The sequence below is a fragment of the Xiphias gladius genome, chromosome 8 (genome assembly GCF_016859285.1).
Source record: "Xiphias gladius isolate SHS-SW01 ecotype Sanya breed wild chromosome 8, ASM1685928v1, whole genome shotgun sequence".
NCBI classification, from domain to species: domain Eukaryota; kingdom Metazoa; phylum Chordata; class Actinopteri; order Istiophoriformes; family Xiphiidae; genus Xiphias; species Xiphias gladius.
Window position 1 is genome coordinate 15,499,608 of NC_053407.1, and position 17,487 is coordinate 15,517,094.

The window sequence follows — 17,487 nt, forward strand, 5'->3', positions numbered from 1 at the left end:
TGCAGGGAAAAACACACTTACAGATAATGAAAGAGAGGGACAAATACAAAGACCAAGAGAGAGGGATACCTGAGAGAGAAAGAAAAAGAGAGGGCTGTAATCCAAAGGAATCTCCTTCCAGTCTGCCTTACAGCTTACTCCCAAGTCATAAATACGCTGAAAGCTTTTCTCTAAGAATGTAGCAATAGACCTCCGAGTGCAAATAGCAAACTGCTGTGTTGACTAGCCCCATTTGTAATGACCAATTGCTCACTCTATGTTACACAAAAGGTTCCCAATCATGAATTTATCTTGCTTCTGTCCTCAGTCAGCTGTGCTGTGTCCATTCAAGCTTACAGTTGTTTTGACAAGCTGTCAAATAGAACTTAATGGGCACTGAAACATGATATGCTCCTCAGATGTCTTGCAGCATCTAACATTTGAACAGAGAGGCAGTTTTTGATACCAAAACAAGTAAGGAAGTTGCATTGGAGAAAACAATCTGCCAGATTAATGTAATGTAATGGAGCTACATGTGCAAGCGCTGTCATGCAAATGAAATCTCCCCAAAGCCAAAATATGTCTCAAAGGCTGTTACAAAATAAATCTTTATCACCCTTTCAATATGTGCAAATCTTTTGGGTAGAAAAGGATGACTATGAAATGGCGCAAAAATCTTTCAGCTACATCGGTCTCCGGAACAATCTAGGCAGCTACAATTGGATTCCATGGCAGCAGAGCACAAAGGGGTTAAAAACATGATTGACTGCCCCTGACAGCAGCACCACTGCAACACCCCTGCAGTGGCAGAGATATTTATCCAATCCAATCACTGTAGGAATTATGACTGCCCCACACACTATAAGAGGTCTTGCACTCTTACTAATTTTTCGACCAGTCCCACTACATCTCACCAACTCTAGTTTTATCTTCCAAGCAGCATTTCTCACATTACCAACTGATTCTCAACATAACATACCAGTATCCTGGTGGGGACTTTCTCTCCTCTATCCCCCCTCCTCTCTCTCCCCTACCCGTCCACCCATCTGTCATATCCTCACCTCCTCTCTTTGCCTCTGAATACCTCCCACGTTCCTCACCTCTCTTGTGTAATACCTCACCTTGCAAACACGAGCCACGCGGGACAAGATGCTCTTGTCGTTGCCTTCCCATGATACCTCGCGGAAGAAAAAGTATATCTTATCATCATCTGGGTTGTAGGTATCTGCGATGGGATGAGCAGATATAAACCTTGCTTCTGAGGACACAGAGAGGAAAAGAGAGAGGGGAGAGTGTTAAAATATGTCAGGTAATGGCTTTGCCATGCTCTGCAGCCTTGAAGCATTAACACTACCCTTAGCATATGTCTATTTACAATCTTGTTCTATTTTTACAGAGAGGTCTGATTTATTACCACTTCTATTTACTAAGCTAAAGCTTGGGCTGCACACAAATCTTCAACTTGTTTAACGCTTTGCTACATGGACTAATAAAGTGATAGCCTGGATATTTAGGTTAGTGTGAAAGCAGATTTGTTCATATATTTTTAGTTAAAATCTTAATCTGAAAAGCATTCATATCTATCTGCGCTGTCAAGCAAATAATAAATAATGTAGTGCGGTAAACAGTATCTGCCATCTGTATGCAACTTAACAGAAAAACAAATGCCAAAAAATACTAGTAATTAATATTTTATGATTTTGCACAGCGTAAGATAGTGTTAGAAAAAAGGACATAAAAAACTAGTCATGATGTAGGAAATAGTAGTGGGGGGAAAGGAGACAACAGCATGTTGACATTTGTGTCCTGATTCAGGGAGAACTGTTCCAAAGGCTTAAGTGTTGCACTGACATTACATCAACATTAGCTCAACCCCAAGAAGCCGAGCCAACCAACTAGAGGGTGACCCCCCCCCAATGGAACAGCTTAATGTACGTCTGTAACACACTCGACAGAAGGTCATTGTTAGTCCTACAGCACTGGAAAGATGTTCCACAGGCTCACAGGAACAGAAACACTACAAGAAATTATGTGCTCTTTCCCCCCACATGCCCAGCACCAACACATGCTGTATACAGCACACACACTGAGCGAGAGACAGAGAGACATAATTACTCCAAACATCTCTGACTGTGTGGTTGTGAAATGTGGAGACCATGTGTAAGGATTTAGACCCTGGTGACAACTGTTGATACACGACAACCAATCAGTTGCTGTAAAACACTTGCGAATGGAGATGTATACAGAGGGGGAGGAGAGAAGACTACTTCCTCAGTGATGACTGTGCATGGCCACGCGTGCACGTCTATGTGGGGCCATGCGGTTGTGTGACTCAGACCGTGAACTTTGTGGCACACTGTAAATTCCCTTGTAGGTGTGGTCCCTGTCCAGCTACGGCATTCATATTAAACTTCCAGCTAAATGAATAAGTGTGTTGTTTCCTCTGCGCTGGAATGCCAATAACCATCCTGAGGGCACAGAGAGGCTCTTTGTGTCAGGAGAGAGGCTGGAAGTTTGGAGAGAAAGCAATAACAACTTTTGAGGGCACTCGGCGCATTCATGTGGATATCTGCAAGCACGTTTGTACCATTGATCCAGTAGTCTTCAGAGATGTCTGTGCGTATGTAGTGCTGGTCAGGTGGAGGGCCGAGGGAGCGGGTGAACGTTGTGTCTTTGCCTAGGAAGTCTGAAGATGTGCCTGCATACAGGTACTGATCTGGACCAATTACAGAGAAAAGTCAGTCAATTATGACATCAAAATATCCAGAAAAAGAAACCAGCACATACAGTACATTATTGTACATGAAAAATCGAATTAGAATCACCTCTTCATTTTATTTTTTTTAACAATTCTGTTTAATATGTACACCATATAAAACATCATCAGAAAACAGATTGGATAGTTTACATTCATTATTTAGATTCTACCATTTCACTGGCTTACCTCAGTGAACCCATAAAATAAAATAAAAACACAGACTGAGAAAGATTTCAAGAAACAAACATGAAAGGCAGATAAGGCTCAAAAACTCTCTGCCTAGTAACTTTGCTGCGGCCTGAGAAATGTCCACTTGCCTCTTTCTTGACCAAAATAATTTGAAGAAAAGTGCTGGGAAAACAGATACATGAATACAAATTTACTCAGTCGACTGAGCGGAGACGTGAGGAGAAACATCGCTCATTCCTGGGGATATCTGGCTGTGCAGTGGTAAAAGTCTGGTGCATGAGAGATAACGCAGGCAGAGGACTGCTAAAGTATTGTGTGATGGCTCATCTTACCAGTGAGGACTGAGGTGAATGGCTGCAAGGGATCAAAAGGACATTTCAACCTGCCAGACTCCACCGTACTAGACAGCAGGTGGAACACACCATCCTGAGAGACGAAAAGAAGGCTAATATTACATTTCATAACATTTTAATCCAAATCCTGAACTCCTGCCAAATTTATTCTTGCTGAGATTCACTCCCTTATATATACACTTTACCTTTCTGCACCCAGTGATTTCAATGAAAGCACAAATGGGGTGGAAGGCTCCCGTCCCACAGGCATAGACGTGTGTTCGATTGTAGTTGTGGAGCACCCTTACAAAGTTAGCACACTCCAACTGGGACAAGCAGGGAAAGAAAAAGAGCAGGATGAACTATAACCGAAAGCCTTATTTAACGGGTATGCTGTGTGTTACAACACACAGTTGTGTACAAATTTTGTGCACTTACATTTGCATTTTTGCCCGCAAGTTTGCACATTTCAACTCTGTCCCGGGGAGCAGGCCAGTGAATCTAATGACAGATAAATAAAAAGAAAAATATTTCACATCTCATAATATAGCCAACATGTGAGCCTTTAACCTCATATTTCCAATCAGTCCTCTTACATTTATTTTCTATTTATCTGATACTTTAATTCAAGATTTTAATATTAGAGCTTTTTAAATCTACGAAAAACTTGGAAACTGTCATTTACGCTTTCATTAAATCTGTACCAGACTGTTGCGGTGCTTTGTATACCCTCTGTATAAAGAAACAATACTTAACTTACCTTCATTAGCCTATTTTTTCCTTTTTTTCCTTTTGAACTTTTATGTTTTATAATTAATTATTTTCCATTTTGCATTTCATTTATTTTTATCCACCTGTGCCACATTTTGGGGTTATTAAACAACAGATCTCAGTTTTACAATAATTAACACCCCCAGGTGCTGGTATGGGAGAGCAATGGACATATAACATCCAGTGTCCCTTCAACGTGCCCCACCATGTTCACACATGTGTTATAAAAGGCTTATGTGCTTAGTGTGTTACCTCCCCTAAATCCTACCAAGGAGAGCTATCGCCAAACTTATTCATGGTTCGACAGAGCCTTGATACGCATGCAAACACACCGTCACAAATATTAATACATCTCATGATTCCAAATCATTGCATGCCGCTGAGGAATTCATACAGAAAACCAGTGTGACAATGTGATGTTTTGACTGAGTACAGTGTATGGCCTGTGTAAGGCCTTATACTGGTTTTGAAACCCGGAATATGAAATGATCAGTGGTCTAGGTTTACCACAGCATATGGGGATAATTTAACACTGTGATCAAAAGTTAACAACATCACAGCTATCTCCTGAAAATCAATGTATCAACTGTGTTTTAGTGCCTGAGGGTCTTTCTCCAGGTATGCCACTTCATTAACTGATGAACACCAAGTTTGTATCTCTAGATCATTTTCACTGTCAAAGGCTGGTCCCAAAAGGGTCAGAAAATTAAACTTTTGGTGCCTATCTCCAATCAGTATCAATGACCAGTGAGGCAACAAAAAGGGGACACTCTGAGAGCACGACTGAGAGTTATAACAACTAGATACGGATCAAATAAACACTGTGGTCCCACTTGTCATCAACCTCAGCTGCATAAACACACACTCACATCTACAAACTTTAACATATGGCATCCATCCAAATTCATTTGTGTGTTTGTGTAAATGTACAAGTGTGCGTGCTCCGTAAAAGTGCATATAATTTATGTGTGCAATTGTATCTGTATGTGCTTGTGCCGTCTAACAGGATGAGACTGAACTCACCAGACAGACACTTTCAGACTGCTGCTGACTGAAAGGTGAGCTCTTCTCTAAAACAATACACAGCTGAGAGCATTCCAGCTCAGCAACACAGTAATGGAAAAATAACACCTCACATCACCCCACTTAATGGCAAGACAGGAATAAGTGTCATGAGCTAAAGCTAAATGACTGTCTCCATAATAATGAGGTGCTCACAGCAAATAACAAAGGTAATTAGGATATCTCAAGTGACTCCAAGTGTGATTTTGCATGTCTGAGGATTGGGTCAGTTACTGTGTGCAGAGGAGATTCTCCATCTCCTGTCCCAACTTGATTTTTTTCCAGCACCATCCTTCTCTCAGAGGGTGTGGGGATTCTTAAAACTGCTGTAAACACTTCAAGTCTACCTAAACAGCCACTCAAGTATAGCAAATGGCCTGAAAAGCTACAAAACCAAAAGCTGCTGTTTAGTTGTTGCACTAGTGTTTGGATCGTTCTGTATCTTTCTACATCTAATTTGCACATTCCTGTACTGTGCTCTTCCCAGTGCCATGTACCTTTCTGGGGGCTCTGGTCAGATTGTCAGGGTCAAGCAAGTAGACGTGATCCTTGGCTCCCAACAGAAGACGACCTCTCTCCTCATCCAACAGCAGCGAGTGGGAGTGGAGGCCATCTGAGGGGCCCAAAAACAGAGATACACTGCCAGCTTGCAGCAGTTCTGGCCCAGAGACAGAGAGTGACAGACAGACAAAGAGACAAAGAGATTGAAAAATACCCGCATTTAGTGTATGCACATAGCTTAGATTTAAAACTGCACCATCTAGCATTGAATTACAGTGAGATGAAAAAAAATATTTCAGCAGCAGGATTACGCTGTCAAGTTTAAGTTATTCTCTGCACCCAAATCCCAAAGACAAGCACTAGGTCTCCTCTTCTAGGCTACAAACGTGTCTCGGCTTGATTTGAAGCTGCCTAATCCTCTATGGTTCAACACCTTGGCTACACACACTGATAGAGAAAGGATACAGTAGCAGAGACTTCAACAACACATTACTTTAGTTATGCATACCTTTATCAGGGTATTTTCATAGCTACTTCATTAATCATGAAGATATCTCTCAACTTGAAACCAGCTGTGTACAAGCAGATCGGGATTTAGTTATACTAAATACGACCCGTCTCTCTACCAAGTCTTGCCTGACTAGACCTCATTTGCAGATGACTTATTATCTTCATAATCATGAGCTGTGGCTATAGCATATGCCTGCCATGGGCATATGAGATTAGATAATGATGAGAGCAGGTGTTATACCTGCTGCTCAACCATTTGATGATGGTATAGTTTGCTGTTGACTTTTATATGATTTATACAGGTAAGGCTTTAGATATACTGTATATAAAGAGTTAAAAAAAAATAAATAGGCTTTGTTTCAATTATTATTGGTTTGTTTTTGGACTCCCAGCTCCCACAGTCTACTATAAAGAGAGCTGAAAATTGACTACATTCTGATTGAAGTATTTTGTCCTTGATCTCCTTGATCTGAGGAAATCTCTTCTATCACCAGGCTCTTTTTAGCAACACGCCTTGAATAAACACTGTCTCAATGCGTGGGAGTCCTATGGGAGTCACTCCTAAAGGACTGACATTGTGATTACCCTCTTGGTGTGAAGGACTGGAAAGGTTACCAACCTCCGATATTTGAACTTCTAGGACCGCTCCACACCACGTAATCCTGATTAATACCTCCTCCTATACACAAACTCACAAACACAGCACCCCCCACATGCTCCCATCTTTCACCCCTACATACATATCTTGCCCACAGCAGCAGACTAAACCTCACAGAGAGATTACGCCTGCTAGGCCTTGGCTAACGCTAATCTGTTCTATAAACACACAGCACTATGAGCCCATTGAAACAGCCCGCTTAGCTGTTGATGCTTAGGGTAGTGCTTCACACCTCTCTCCAAGGAAGAGAGCCCTCAGCTCCCTCAACAGCTCTTCATTAGCTCCTCTGCTGCGGGTTTAAGTAAGATATCACCAAGCTGGCTTGCTGCCAACAGGTTTAGGCTCTTTTGATAAACTAGACTTAAGATCTATAATACTATAATGCCTGATATTGTACACATGTAGACCACCTAACCCAGGATAAGTAAGGCATTGCTTTATCAACCACATCCCTGCCTTTTGTCTGACGTGTTGAAATGAGAGCACAAACTGGGAAAGATACATTTCTGTGATGGTGCTGTGTATGAATTGGCCATATGTGCTGGGACAAAAGTCACATAATTTTTTTGAATTAGCACAATATTCATTAGAGGTAACCTACTGATCATTGTAGCTTCATTTAAGCTAGCTGAAATGAGGCTGCTGTTTTCATGCTGCATGATCACAGCCTCGGACTGCCATCAATATGCTGCCTAGGATGTTCTGTTCATGGTTTCAGAATACACAGAGTAACGTCACAGCCAATATCAAATGTTGGGTCCAGAAGTCACGTTGATAAGAAGCTAAGAATTGTGAGCTCAAGAACAACCAGATTTAATTCACTGAAATTTTTTTTGAATTGTTGTTACTAAGTTAATTGGCTCACTAAGTGGAGGATAGTTATTGAGAAATAACTAACTTCCATCAAAGTTTCACAAGTTTGGAGTAGAAAGCAGTTGTTTGTAGGTGTTCACTCAATCAGGGATGATTTCACTTTGATCGTTTCACCCTGCACTCATTGAAGCTGTGCTTTCACAGGAAGGTGATGCAATGTGATGTTTGAAGAGTGATCACTGCTGGGTGGTGATGCTTTCAAGCAGTGTGCACTGATGAGATGATGACAAGCTGTGTGCATGATGTGTGCACTGGATTGGAGGGGATTTGGCTTTTGATGGATTCTCCTTTGCTTTAGTCACTGACTGAGAGAGCCAAACATGGACATTGTTCTACTGTTGTTAATCTGAGGTCTTTTTCTTGAATGAACAGTTTAGTCAGTCGTGCTCATAGTCAACACGGTGAAGCAAAGCCAAGACACACATTCTGACATAATATCAAAAAAATATCAGTGGTCTCAAATATCTAGGCCCAATAAAATACGACCATATGTGAAATAAGGAACTGCTCCTTTTTATCATCTGGTTGGTTTGGAACAAACATAAAATAAAACAAACTGTGGAGCTAAATACTAGCCTAACTGCTGAGTAAACACTGTCCCTAGCAATCATTATTCCTGCAGCTACTTACATATATTTATGTTGGACAGTCAGGCCATACATGTGTATCTATTTCCAGCCATACTGGGTTTGGAAGCCTTTGACCAGAAGAGAGATTTTGGAGGGTGAAGTCAGAGTGAGTTTACTTTTAGGTCAAAGTGGGGATTCAATTTTATGGAGCAAGAATGAAGTTCATTGTGTGGTTGTGTGCAGCTGATACATAGCATGAGGGATGGAGACTTTGAAGTTGAAGTTTGCACTGGAGTTTAGAATGGGTTTTAAGGGGAGCAATAATTTAGCTTCTCCTCGGTGGCACAAAACAAACAGACTCAGTTGACGCAAAACTAAACACATGGACACAGTGCACATTGCTGAGACTGGCTAATATCTACACAGCAGATTGAACGACCGTCTCCCATGGACCAAAAGCATCAACATGAAATGTATGTTCTGCATATGACTTAGACTTAAAAGGACTGGACCTTTGCCATTTTGTCATTCCCATCATAAATATTCAAAAAATAAACCTGATTTCAGGTTACTGTAACAAAGATTTCATCTTGATGAGAGGATTAAGAGATTGTCTCCCTGTTTCACAAAAAGTGGCCAGGAAACATTCTTGTGCTCATGAAAAGTGACATACAGGGAATTATGAAGTGGGCTAATGGATCTATAAGTGGATCTTAAATCTCTCATTCTACTTTAACAGTGTGACAAAGTGTGCTAATCTCTCTTTTCACTTTTCTTCTTGGCTATGTGCACAAAGTCACAAGAGAAATAGAGACAATTGAGGGTAAAATGTTACCCAGAAAGATAGATAAAGCTAAACATGGCTTAAGAAAAAGCACACAGAATGGCTTAGACACTAATAGAAAAAAATGGATGGAAAAGACAAAAACACAAGGGAACCATCAGTGTGAATCAGAGTCATTTGTAACTCCAGGTAGGTGCGAGTGTACTGATGATGAAGGTTGTTTCCAAGAGATAAAATATACAAAATGACCTCAAATTACCCAAACTTTATTTTGCTCTCAAAAAGTAAAAAACTTAAATGGTATGAAAGTAAATGGAAATATGTAATAACAATAAAATTATCAGACAAATCAACAATATTTCAGTTCTTACCTTTGTGGCTGAGTTTAACCCTGGGGACACTCTGTTTGATGCTTGCTCCAAAAGGGAGGGTGGCCAAAAACATCAGTCCCACTAATGGGACCCCAGGATGGGATAGTACCTTAATCCTCTTCCCTTTGCCGTCATTATTACTGCCAGACATGCAGAACAGAGCCCCAACTTCATTCAGAATCTGATTACCAGATTCCTCTTTCTTCATGGTGTATGGACTTGTCCAGTTCCGTTTTCACTCTGTCCTTTTCTGCAACCCTGAAGGGAGACCGGTGTAAAGAGTCAAGCTAGGGAGGAGCAATCGTAAGTGTGTGTGTGTGTGTGTGTGTGTGTGTGTGTGTGTGTGTGTGTGTGCATGAGCGTGTGTGCAGTCTCTTCTAACTTTATGCAGGATATGTACACACGTTTCTGTTGTGACTATTCAGCTGTTTCACCATGGAGCCCTACAGGCATGTTCCCTCTCTTTGACCATCCAGCATCAGCTGTTGCCTGTCACTGGCTTTCCTTTTGTGTCACCTTTAAATCTGTTTGCTCAAAACAAAGGTCAGGCTAACAAAACAGTCACTTTCTGCTATCTTTCACCGGGCCATGCCTCTTTCACTTTCTCTCTCTCCTCCATCTCCTTTTCACATGGATAACTCATTTAATTCTCTAGCTAAATGACACTTGCCAATAGTTTTAGCACTGGCTGATGACCCTGTCAGCTCCTCCTTTATGTCCTGTAAAAAAATGGGCCATGTCCTATCTAGGACTTCACAGTGCATTAAAGAGGCCTGTAGCAAAGACATTAGTTCAAACTCTGTGAAAAGTGAGCTGTATGATTGAACAGTCATGGGAACATTAACTGGCTTTTATGTCGCTAATAAGCAAGGAGAACGTGAGCTGTGTGCAGTAAATGAACAAAGTAGTGACGGTAGTAACAGTTGCCCATTTATATAAACTTGTGGTTTGGAGTTAGCATGTAGGTGTTTCTCTTTTCATTAAACCCGATTTCCAATAGCCTTGCACACACGTCCATAGCCTTGCATGTGATATGCATACAACTACACCCCTTCACAGGAGCATCACAGGAGATAGGATATTTTGTTGGGCATGCAGTTGACAATATCAGTTGGCAGAAAGAATTTTCTTTCCTTTGTTAACTGATTTACTCAGAATTAAGTGCAAATCAGCACAATAACATACAAATTAGTAGTATGTTTGTGCCATCTCAAGAAAAGTGGTACATCGTACGAAGTTGTTACTTGGCCTACATTCCTGCACTTTTTTCCACAGTCATCTAGGTACTAATTAACCAGTCAATCGATGAGGGAATTAATGAATGCATCGAAAGAATGTCTCCCCCCTCAGACATTATTGCTACATCTCCCTCATTACTTTCCTTCCACCCCCAACCCGGATAGCATACATCAACTTGTCTTGTGACAACATAAACAATGTCAACCTAAATTAATAGACCTGCTGTGGCAAACACACTCACATATCTCAAATACTGAGGCCAAGCATGATGCTTCCAGTTGGAGGATTTGAACACATAGACAAGAAAACACATAATCACCACTCGGGCAAAATACTGTCTAGGCAGCACCTAGGAATTTATGAAAGCTGACATTCTGAGCCAATGTATTCATTCTCACCTACGCACACAGACCTGCACTGCATAATAAAATATACTACGGCATGTTGGCAGACAGATACAAGCTGTAAAATATATTTTATTTCATATAACATTTAACCTCATTTATTTTTCCTGTCCAGTTTTGTAATGTGGTATTTTAAATTTGAGCTCATTACGGAGTATCAGGGCAGAGTGGCACCCATTCAAGCACCCTGTGGCTTTAAACTGGAGAGGATAAGACCCTGATAAACAGACTGTTGTTTACTTAGGATGACAAATTGAGGCACCTTCACACCCTCAGGGTTAGAAATACAGATATAGAGCTGTGTGTGATGGATGGGCAATCACCAAAGAGAGTGAGACAGCGAGAAGGTTTCAATCTGTGCAGTCTTTGCACACTTTGTGAGCGACAGCGATAGCTCTGGTGGTGGGGCTTGTCCTCCCAACAGTATCTTAAGGGGATCAGTGACATGATTTCACCAAAGTGAGTGGCGTTCAAGTAATGTATCTCTCTTCACCGCTTGAGTGCCCACATCTATCAGCAGTACAGGCCTGTGCAGCAACCCTCTAGAAGAATGGCCCCCAAACAAAGGAGAGAGCTTAAGTGTTGGAAGAGGAGCATTAAAAACTCTCCATCTGTTGAGAAGGGATGACAACAGGAGACCAACACACACTACAGCGAGGAAAGACAAAGTGTATGCAAGCCAGTCAATCAATACTGCAGAAAGAGTGAATAATAGAGATGAAAAGAGAGATAGAAAAAAAATAGTAAAAAAGACAGAGATTAGGAGGAAGATAAACAGACGGCTTGTGCCATGTGGGTTAAGCTAACACTCCTGTTTCCTGGCAGCTAGAGTCCCTGTTGCGTTTGGCAGCATGGCCAGCACACGGTGCAGGGGGTAATGGGAAACAAACCTGATGGCAATGGTGACAGATTTAAAGCTGGCAGGCCAGTATAGTGCTGCTGGTGCCCAGCATATAGTATCTTACAAGTATCACCTCCTCAAATAAACTGGCTTTTACGATTTGGCCTCAGCATCAAACAAGTACAGTGCATATGTGCCATAAAACAACCATTCACCAGCAGCCATCAATCAACAATGCTCCAAAATCAAGAAATGTGGATGCTAGATAAGAAATTTAAAGTAGCTGAACTTTTAAAAGATAAAATATGTTTCAGTAGAAGCTGTCAGCAGTCGTGAGGAAGGAGCAGATTGTGAAGAAGTGCTCTGGCCATGGGCATTCTCACACTGAGACCACCCCCAATGAGGCATTTAGTAACACCCAGGTGCTCCGTAGAGTACGCTATTATCAAGCCCCTCCATCTCCACAGGACAGAGTGCATTAGCACAGCTATTTGTCTTTATTCCCTGACCACAGGCACTGACCTGGCATAACAACATAGGTAATTGTTTCTAGCTCTCAAGACATTTGTTGTTTTTCTTGGCAACAGTCAGTCATCTTTTTTTTCTTTTTTTTTGCCCTGCATTTAAGCAAGCATGTAACTCCCCTGTGAGTCTGTGTAAGTTCATGTCTCATAGGGAAAATACAGGACTGCCACTGGACCACACTGTTTGTGTTTTCACAAAACACAAACTATAAAGCACATGCAAGGAGCATTACATTTTAAAGTTGTTCTGTTAGCTATAACTCCAGTTACAGATAGCAGTAAAGACAGAAAAACAACAATGTTCAAATACAGGCAAGCACCACTCTTACTCTTAATGTCTTGGCACTGTAACATACTATATATTTTAGGGGAATGATATGTTGTTTCACTTTCTATAACAAGCTAAATGACTTTTAGAAACATAATACTGTCAGCTTTATGTCCAAATTCTGCTAATAAAAAGTAGTAATATTGATCTGAAGGTTCCAACATCTTCTAACACCTGTCCAAACTATTTTGCTAACACACACACTTGGTGCAGATCTCACTGTGTTTTACTGTATGCTGAGAAGTAACTATTGCCAGAAAAGTAAACATGAAATGTGATCTTTGTGGCAATGTAAGATTATTCTGAACTGAAATCAAAAACCTCAACCAACATACTAAAGCTTTTTGGCAACATTTATGGTATCACTTGCTCATTTTCTGTAATTTGTTTACTCAAGTCATAAAGAAAACATCAAGGCAGCAAGCTGTGCTTCATTTTAGACTTTAAGCACAAACATTACCACAATTTATCTGAATGAAACACCATGTGTATCAGTGCAGCATGCTCATCTCTTGGGAAATTAAATATCACTCTGAAAAATGAATGTAAAAAAAACTGCCAAAATATCCCCGCAAAACTCCAAAAAAAACCACTCAAAATTCAATCATCCAAACATGGTGATCGAGACAAAGGTGGGCTTTGAAGTTTAAAATGCTGCAGTAAATTAGCCCTAAATCATGAATGAATGCATAGTGCAAGACATGTTAGGTAGTGATATCTAATACCTCTCCATGGACTAGAACAGGGATCATTTGATCCCTTGCCATTAGGAAAGTCTGTATTTCCTGCAGCTGTTTACATTCTAATAAATCCTATAAATCAGATATCCACAGGCTGCCTGATTTCAAAATGCCCCTTCACTCGGTGGACTCCTGACAGTTAACTCCACTGCCCTAGCAAAAGAGTTTACATAAGGATTTCTCAGAGCGAATCATTCGGGCCCTGTTTTGAATCATATAAACACATTAGCAACACTACATTAAAAAAACAGATATCACATGACAATCACACATTGCTTAAAACCTCAATGCATGAAATCAGTGAATGGTAATACCCAGACAAGAGGACATTCCTGCGGAATTCCGTGCGTTTTGGAAGTGAAGAGCGTGTCTGTGGGGAAAAACCGAAGGAGATGGATAAAATTCCAACCCTGAGGTCCTGTCCACATTTTCTTCCTCCCTAAGCTGTTATCTGAAAAGAGTGGTAAGAGAATACTCTTAGCAACTGCTGGTGCTGTAACCAAATACACCACAGCCAGATAATAGTGCTTGTGCTGTCTTTGTTAAAGACTCGCTTTATGTTTAATGTTGCGGTTTAATCCTCCACTCGTTGTCGAATAGAAGGCAGAGCCTACAGCTCCTCAGATCAGCCGTATTCAATGAGACGGTGCCAGCTCAGGTCTGCTGTCACACCACGGGTGAATGGAAGGGTGGGAGAGTGCAGCCGGGAAGTGATACTGGAACCTTTGGTTTATCTCTTCCATATAGAGGGGATGGACACGGAAAAACATGAAGTGGAAAAAAAGTCGAGTGGCGGTTCAAAACAGAGAGCAAACCATGTAACCAAGACAGCGCCATATACATAAACATTAGCGATTAGTTTGTTGATAAGGGACAACAAACCAAGTAACTACACATGCTGAACAGGGCATGACGTGAAATTTTGAATGTGTATGAGTGTCTCCATGTATGAACATATGTGTGTGTGTAAATTAATACCATCGTGAAGTAGGCAGGTGGAAGAAATAGGGCATGAAAACAGTGACTGAAGATTGTAAGTGCTCCCACTTCTCTCCTGAATGCCTGAGGATACAAGGGTACACCCATGTAAGCTATGCAACGACCCTTCTCAAGAGCATTACTGTCTTCTACAAATGTGGGAAGTAAATCTATTGTTCTTTCTCAATCCTGGGAAGGCTTTTGTTATGTGGTCATCTCCACACCAGCCTCAATACAGTTCATTCCAGACAGGGGAAACACAGAGGCCACAGAGCTGCAGGGCAGGCAAACCCAGCCAGGCTGTCTGTCTGCAAGTCATTGGCACCTAGCCGCTGTAGGCTCTCTAAATATACTAACATCACCACTGCAGTAAAGGTGCCCTTGCTACTTCGTCTCCACTAAAGAATTCTGGAAACATGACCTTATAAGGCTACGCCAGGGTGCAGCATGGATAGGTATGTTTTAATAACACTTTCCATCCAAAACCTGTTGCGTTTTAAGAAAGCACTCATTGAGTTTTTAGTTTTCATCACCGTCCAGGAAAAAGCCTCCGCATTAGCTGCATGATGCTGTCACAGAGCACAGGAATTGAGCTGTAGGCCATTCAAAACACAGCTGAATATCGACAATGTGATTTTTAGAGTAATTTTGGATCAGTCCATGCATGCCACACAGAACAGGCGTGAAGTAAAGTACACAGGGGGTTCGGGGTTAGCACAGCATGGGTTTGAACTGATTGATATAGTGCAGAAACAAACCCACATACCCCACCAAAAGCTTTCACTCAGTCTCTCATAATATCCTACTATCAAATCTACATTCCCAATCATACCAGAGCTCTCACAAAGATGAGATTAGGATACAGTTTCAGCCACAAAGTGTGTTTTCACCTCGCAAACGTCCCTTCAAAGTCCTCAGAGCTCACGAGCATACATCTCCAGGCTATGATTTCAGCGGCAGTCCTCAGCCTGCCCCATCCCCAGTCAAGTAAACCTGTAGCTGCCTGTTCATACAGCAGTCTGTATTTAGTATGCCTGGCAGACACCATCTCACTGACGTAATTATTGGACTGTGTTTAAAGGAGAAAATCAGACAAGATTTTCTGAGTTGTCTTTCTGTGGCCTGAAGCAGAAATCATTTATTTACCTCAGTCATGCTGATCGAAAGCCCTGAAACACTGCCAGAGAAATCAATATCCACCCAACTGCAATTTCTCCCTCTCTCCGCCTTCCTTCAACAGTTTCTTTCCCTTCCCTCACAACAACCCGCTTGACCCAAAGCTCCTTGTAGGGAGTAAGATAAACCTTTAGAAGAGCAGTAAGGGAAGAGTGGGTCCTTGAGACAGTTAGATATACAGGCAAGAGAAGGATGGCTAAATAACTACAGGACTGTTTTTTATTCCTTTCTGCTGCACAGTAAACCACAGAAATACAGTATACACACATACAATGAGCTCAATAAGTAAAGTAAGTATGTTCACTACAACATGTTTAATGTACTCTAGATCTCTTATGGATTCTCTCTGGATCGGTGGGGGTTTGGGGGGGGGGGGGGGCTTGGCTGTTTAAGAGTATCTAGTCACATTCAATTTGAGACTATTCGGAGCCCCCACACTAACCCCCTGCCATTCAACCAACTCCTAATATATATGTATCTCCACAGATCTCTCGGTGGTTAAAAATGAAATATTGATGCATTAATTTGAAGCTGAAAAGCCAACTGCAGCAGATGAACAGACTGAACAAAAATACATGAATTTCACATTGACGATCCTCTATCCTATTGAAATACCCCCTACACATGATGACTTTTCACACAGTTAGAAGGATTACTGCTCTCTAGTGAATAGCATTTCTGAATTTCTTAAAAGGTTGACATTTTGGAGATATATATACACTTAAAATCCTGGTTTTGAAGTTTGAAAAATTTGTAGGTTTCTCTGCAGAACTTCAAGTTGGAGAAGTTGTCAAAAATATCAAATGTTAAAATATATACAAAGACACGTTTAAAGAAAAGGAAAGTGTGTAAATCTAGAAAAAAAAATGTCTACAAAGCCATAGAGTCAAATCTACAAACTCTATTGTGTCAAACAGTATATCATATGAAGTTAAACAACATGAAGTTAAATGAAACGAAAACCTGTACGAAGAGATGTCCTTTAGGAAATCCACTTTATATTCTAAAAAATATAGTTAATGTCAAGTTACCTCGGTTAATTGCTTTAATGCGGTGAAGCGGGAAAAAGGCAGTAGCTGAGTAAATACCATGAAAACAGTGCATGAATTTACGCTCCGCAGCGACACAGATGTCTAAGGCTTGAAATAAACGGCACGTGCTTTACGCTATCGTTGTTGTTATGATTTTCCTCTTACCTGCGCACTCAGCTTCGTCTCCTCTCACATGCAACACATGCCCACGCCGTGGACAGCAGCTTCAGCCTCCTGAGAGAGAAACGACCAAAAGTAGCGTGACACGTGCACAACCTCGTCCCGACCAAAAGAGAAGTGGATGGATAAACTGAATACTTCCCCCAGATATTTCCACTCCCCTTAATTGTTTTTTAAACGCACACTAGCGCTCTTGAACTCCTGGTGCACTGCTAGTGTGTGTGTGTGTGTGTGTGTGTGTGTGTGTGTGTTGTTGTTTTTTTGGATGGCTGGTTATTCTGTGTCCGCCCGGCCACAGAATAACCAGCCATCCAAAAACTCAGAATTATGTTTCTGCTCCTTGAGGGATGGGGCCCTCAGCAATAGTAAAAGATTGCGTGAACATTATTATGGCCATTATTAACAACTTATAAAGCCTTGAGGGTGCCTCAGTAGAAAGTTGTGCCCAAATATGATAGATGTATTGAGATGCAATGACGTCGCTAGATTGTTTTGTGTACCACAGAAAAAGAACTAGAATGGCACTCAGTAGACCACATACCTTCACCAGAGCCAGAGTCAAAAAACATACACCAGACTCCAAAGAAAAAAAGCTCAGTTTCATAGTAAATGCGCCGAATCTGCCCCAAAACCGGCCTATGCCCCATCCCTCCACCAAGTTCACTGCAAATTGGTCAAGTACTTTTTCC

General features: G+C 41.3%; 1 protein-coding gene across 1 annotated transcript in view; it reads right to left on the minus strand.

The window, feature by feature from the left end:
* Window positions 1–16,928, minus strand: part of sema3d (sema domain, immunoglobulin domain (Ig), short basic domain, secreted, (semaphorin) 3D) — a 29,738-nt gene extending 12,810 nt beyond the window's left edge. Inside the window, exons 1-8 of the mRNA XM_040133289.1 lie at window positions 16,784–16,928; window positions 9,358–9,615; window positions 5,589–5,749; window positions 3,697–3,759; window positions 3,465–3,584; window positions 3,259–3,352; window positions 2,567–2,695; window positions 1,101–1,237 (exon numbers count right to left, since the gene is read on the minus strand). Of these exons, the coding sequence (XP_039989223.1) occupies window positions 1,101–1,237; window positions 2,567–2,695; window positions 3,259–3,352; window positions 3,465–3,584; window positions 3,697–3,759; window positions 5,589–5,749; window positions 9,358–9,565 (912 nt within the window). The 5' untranslated portion in view covers window positions 9,566–9,615; window positions 16,784–16,928. The remainder of the gene's footprint in view (window positions 1–1,100; window positions 1,238–2,566; window positions 2,696–3,258; window positions 3,353–3,464; window positions 3,585–3,696; window positions 3,760–5,588; window positions 5,750–9,357; window positions 9,616–16,783) is intronic.
* Between the last annotated feature and the right edge of the window lie 559 nt (window positions 16,929–17,487).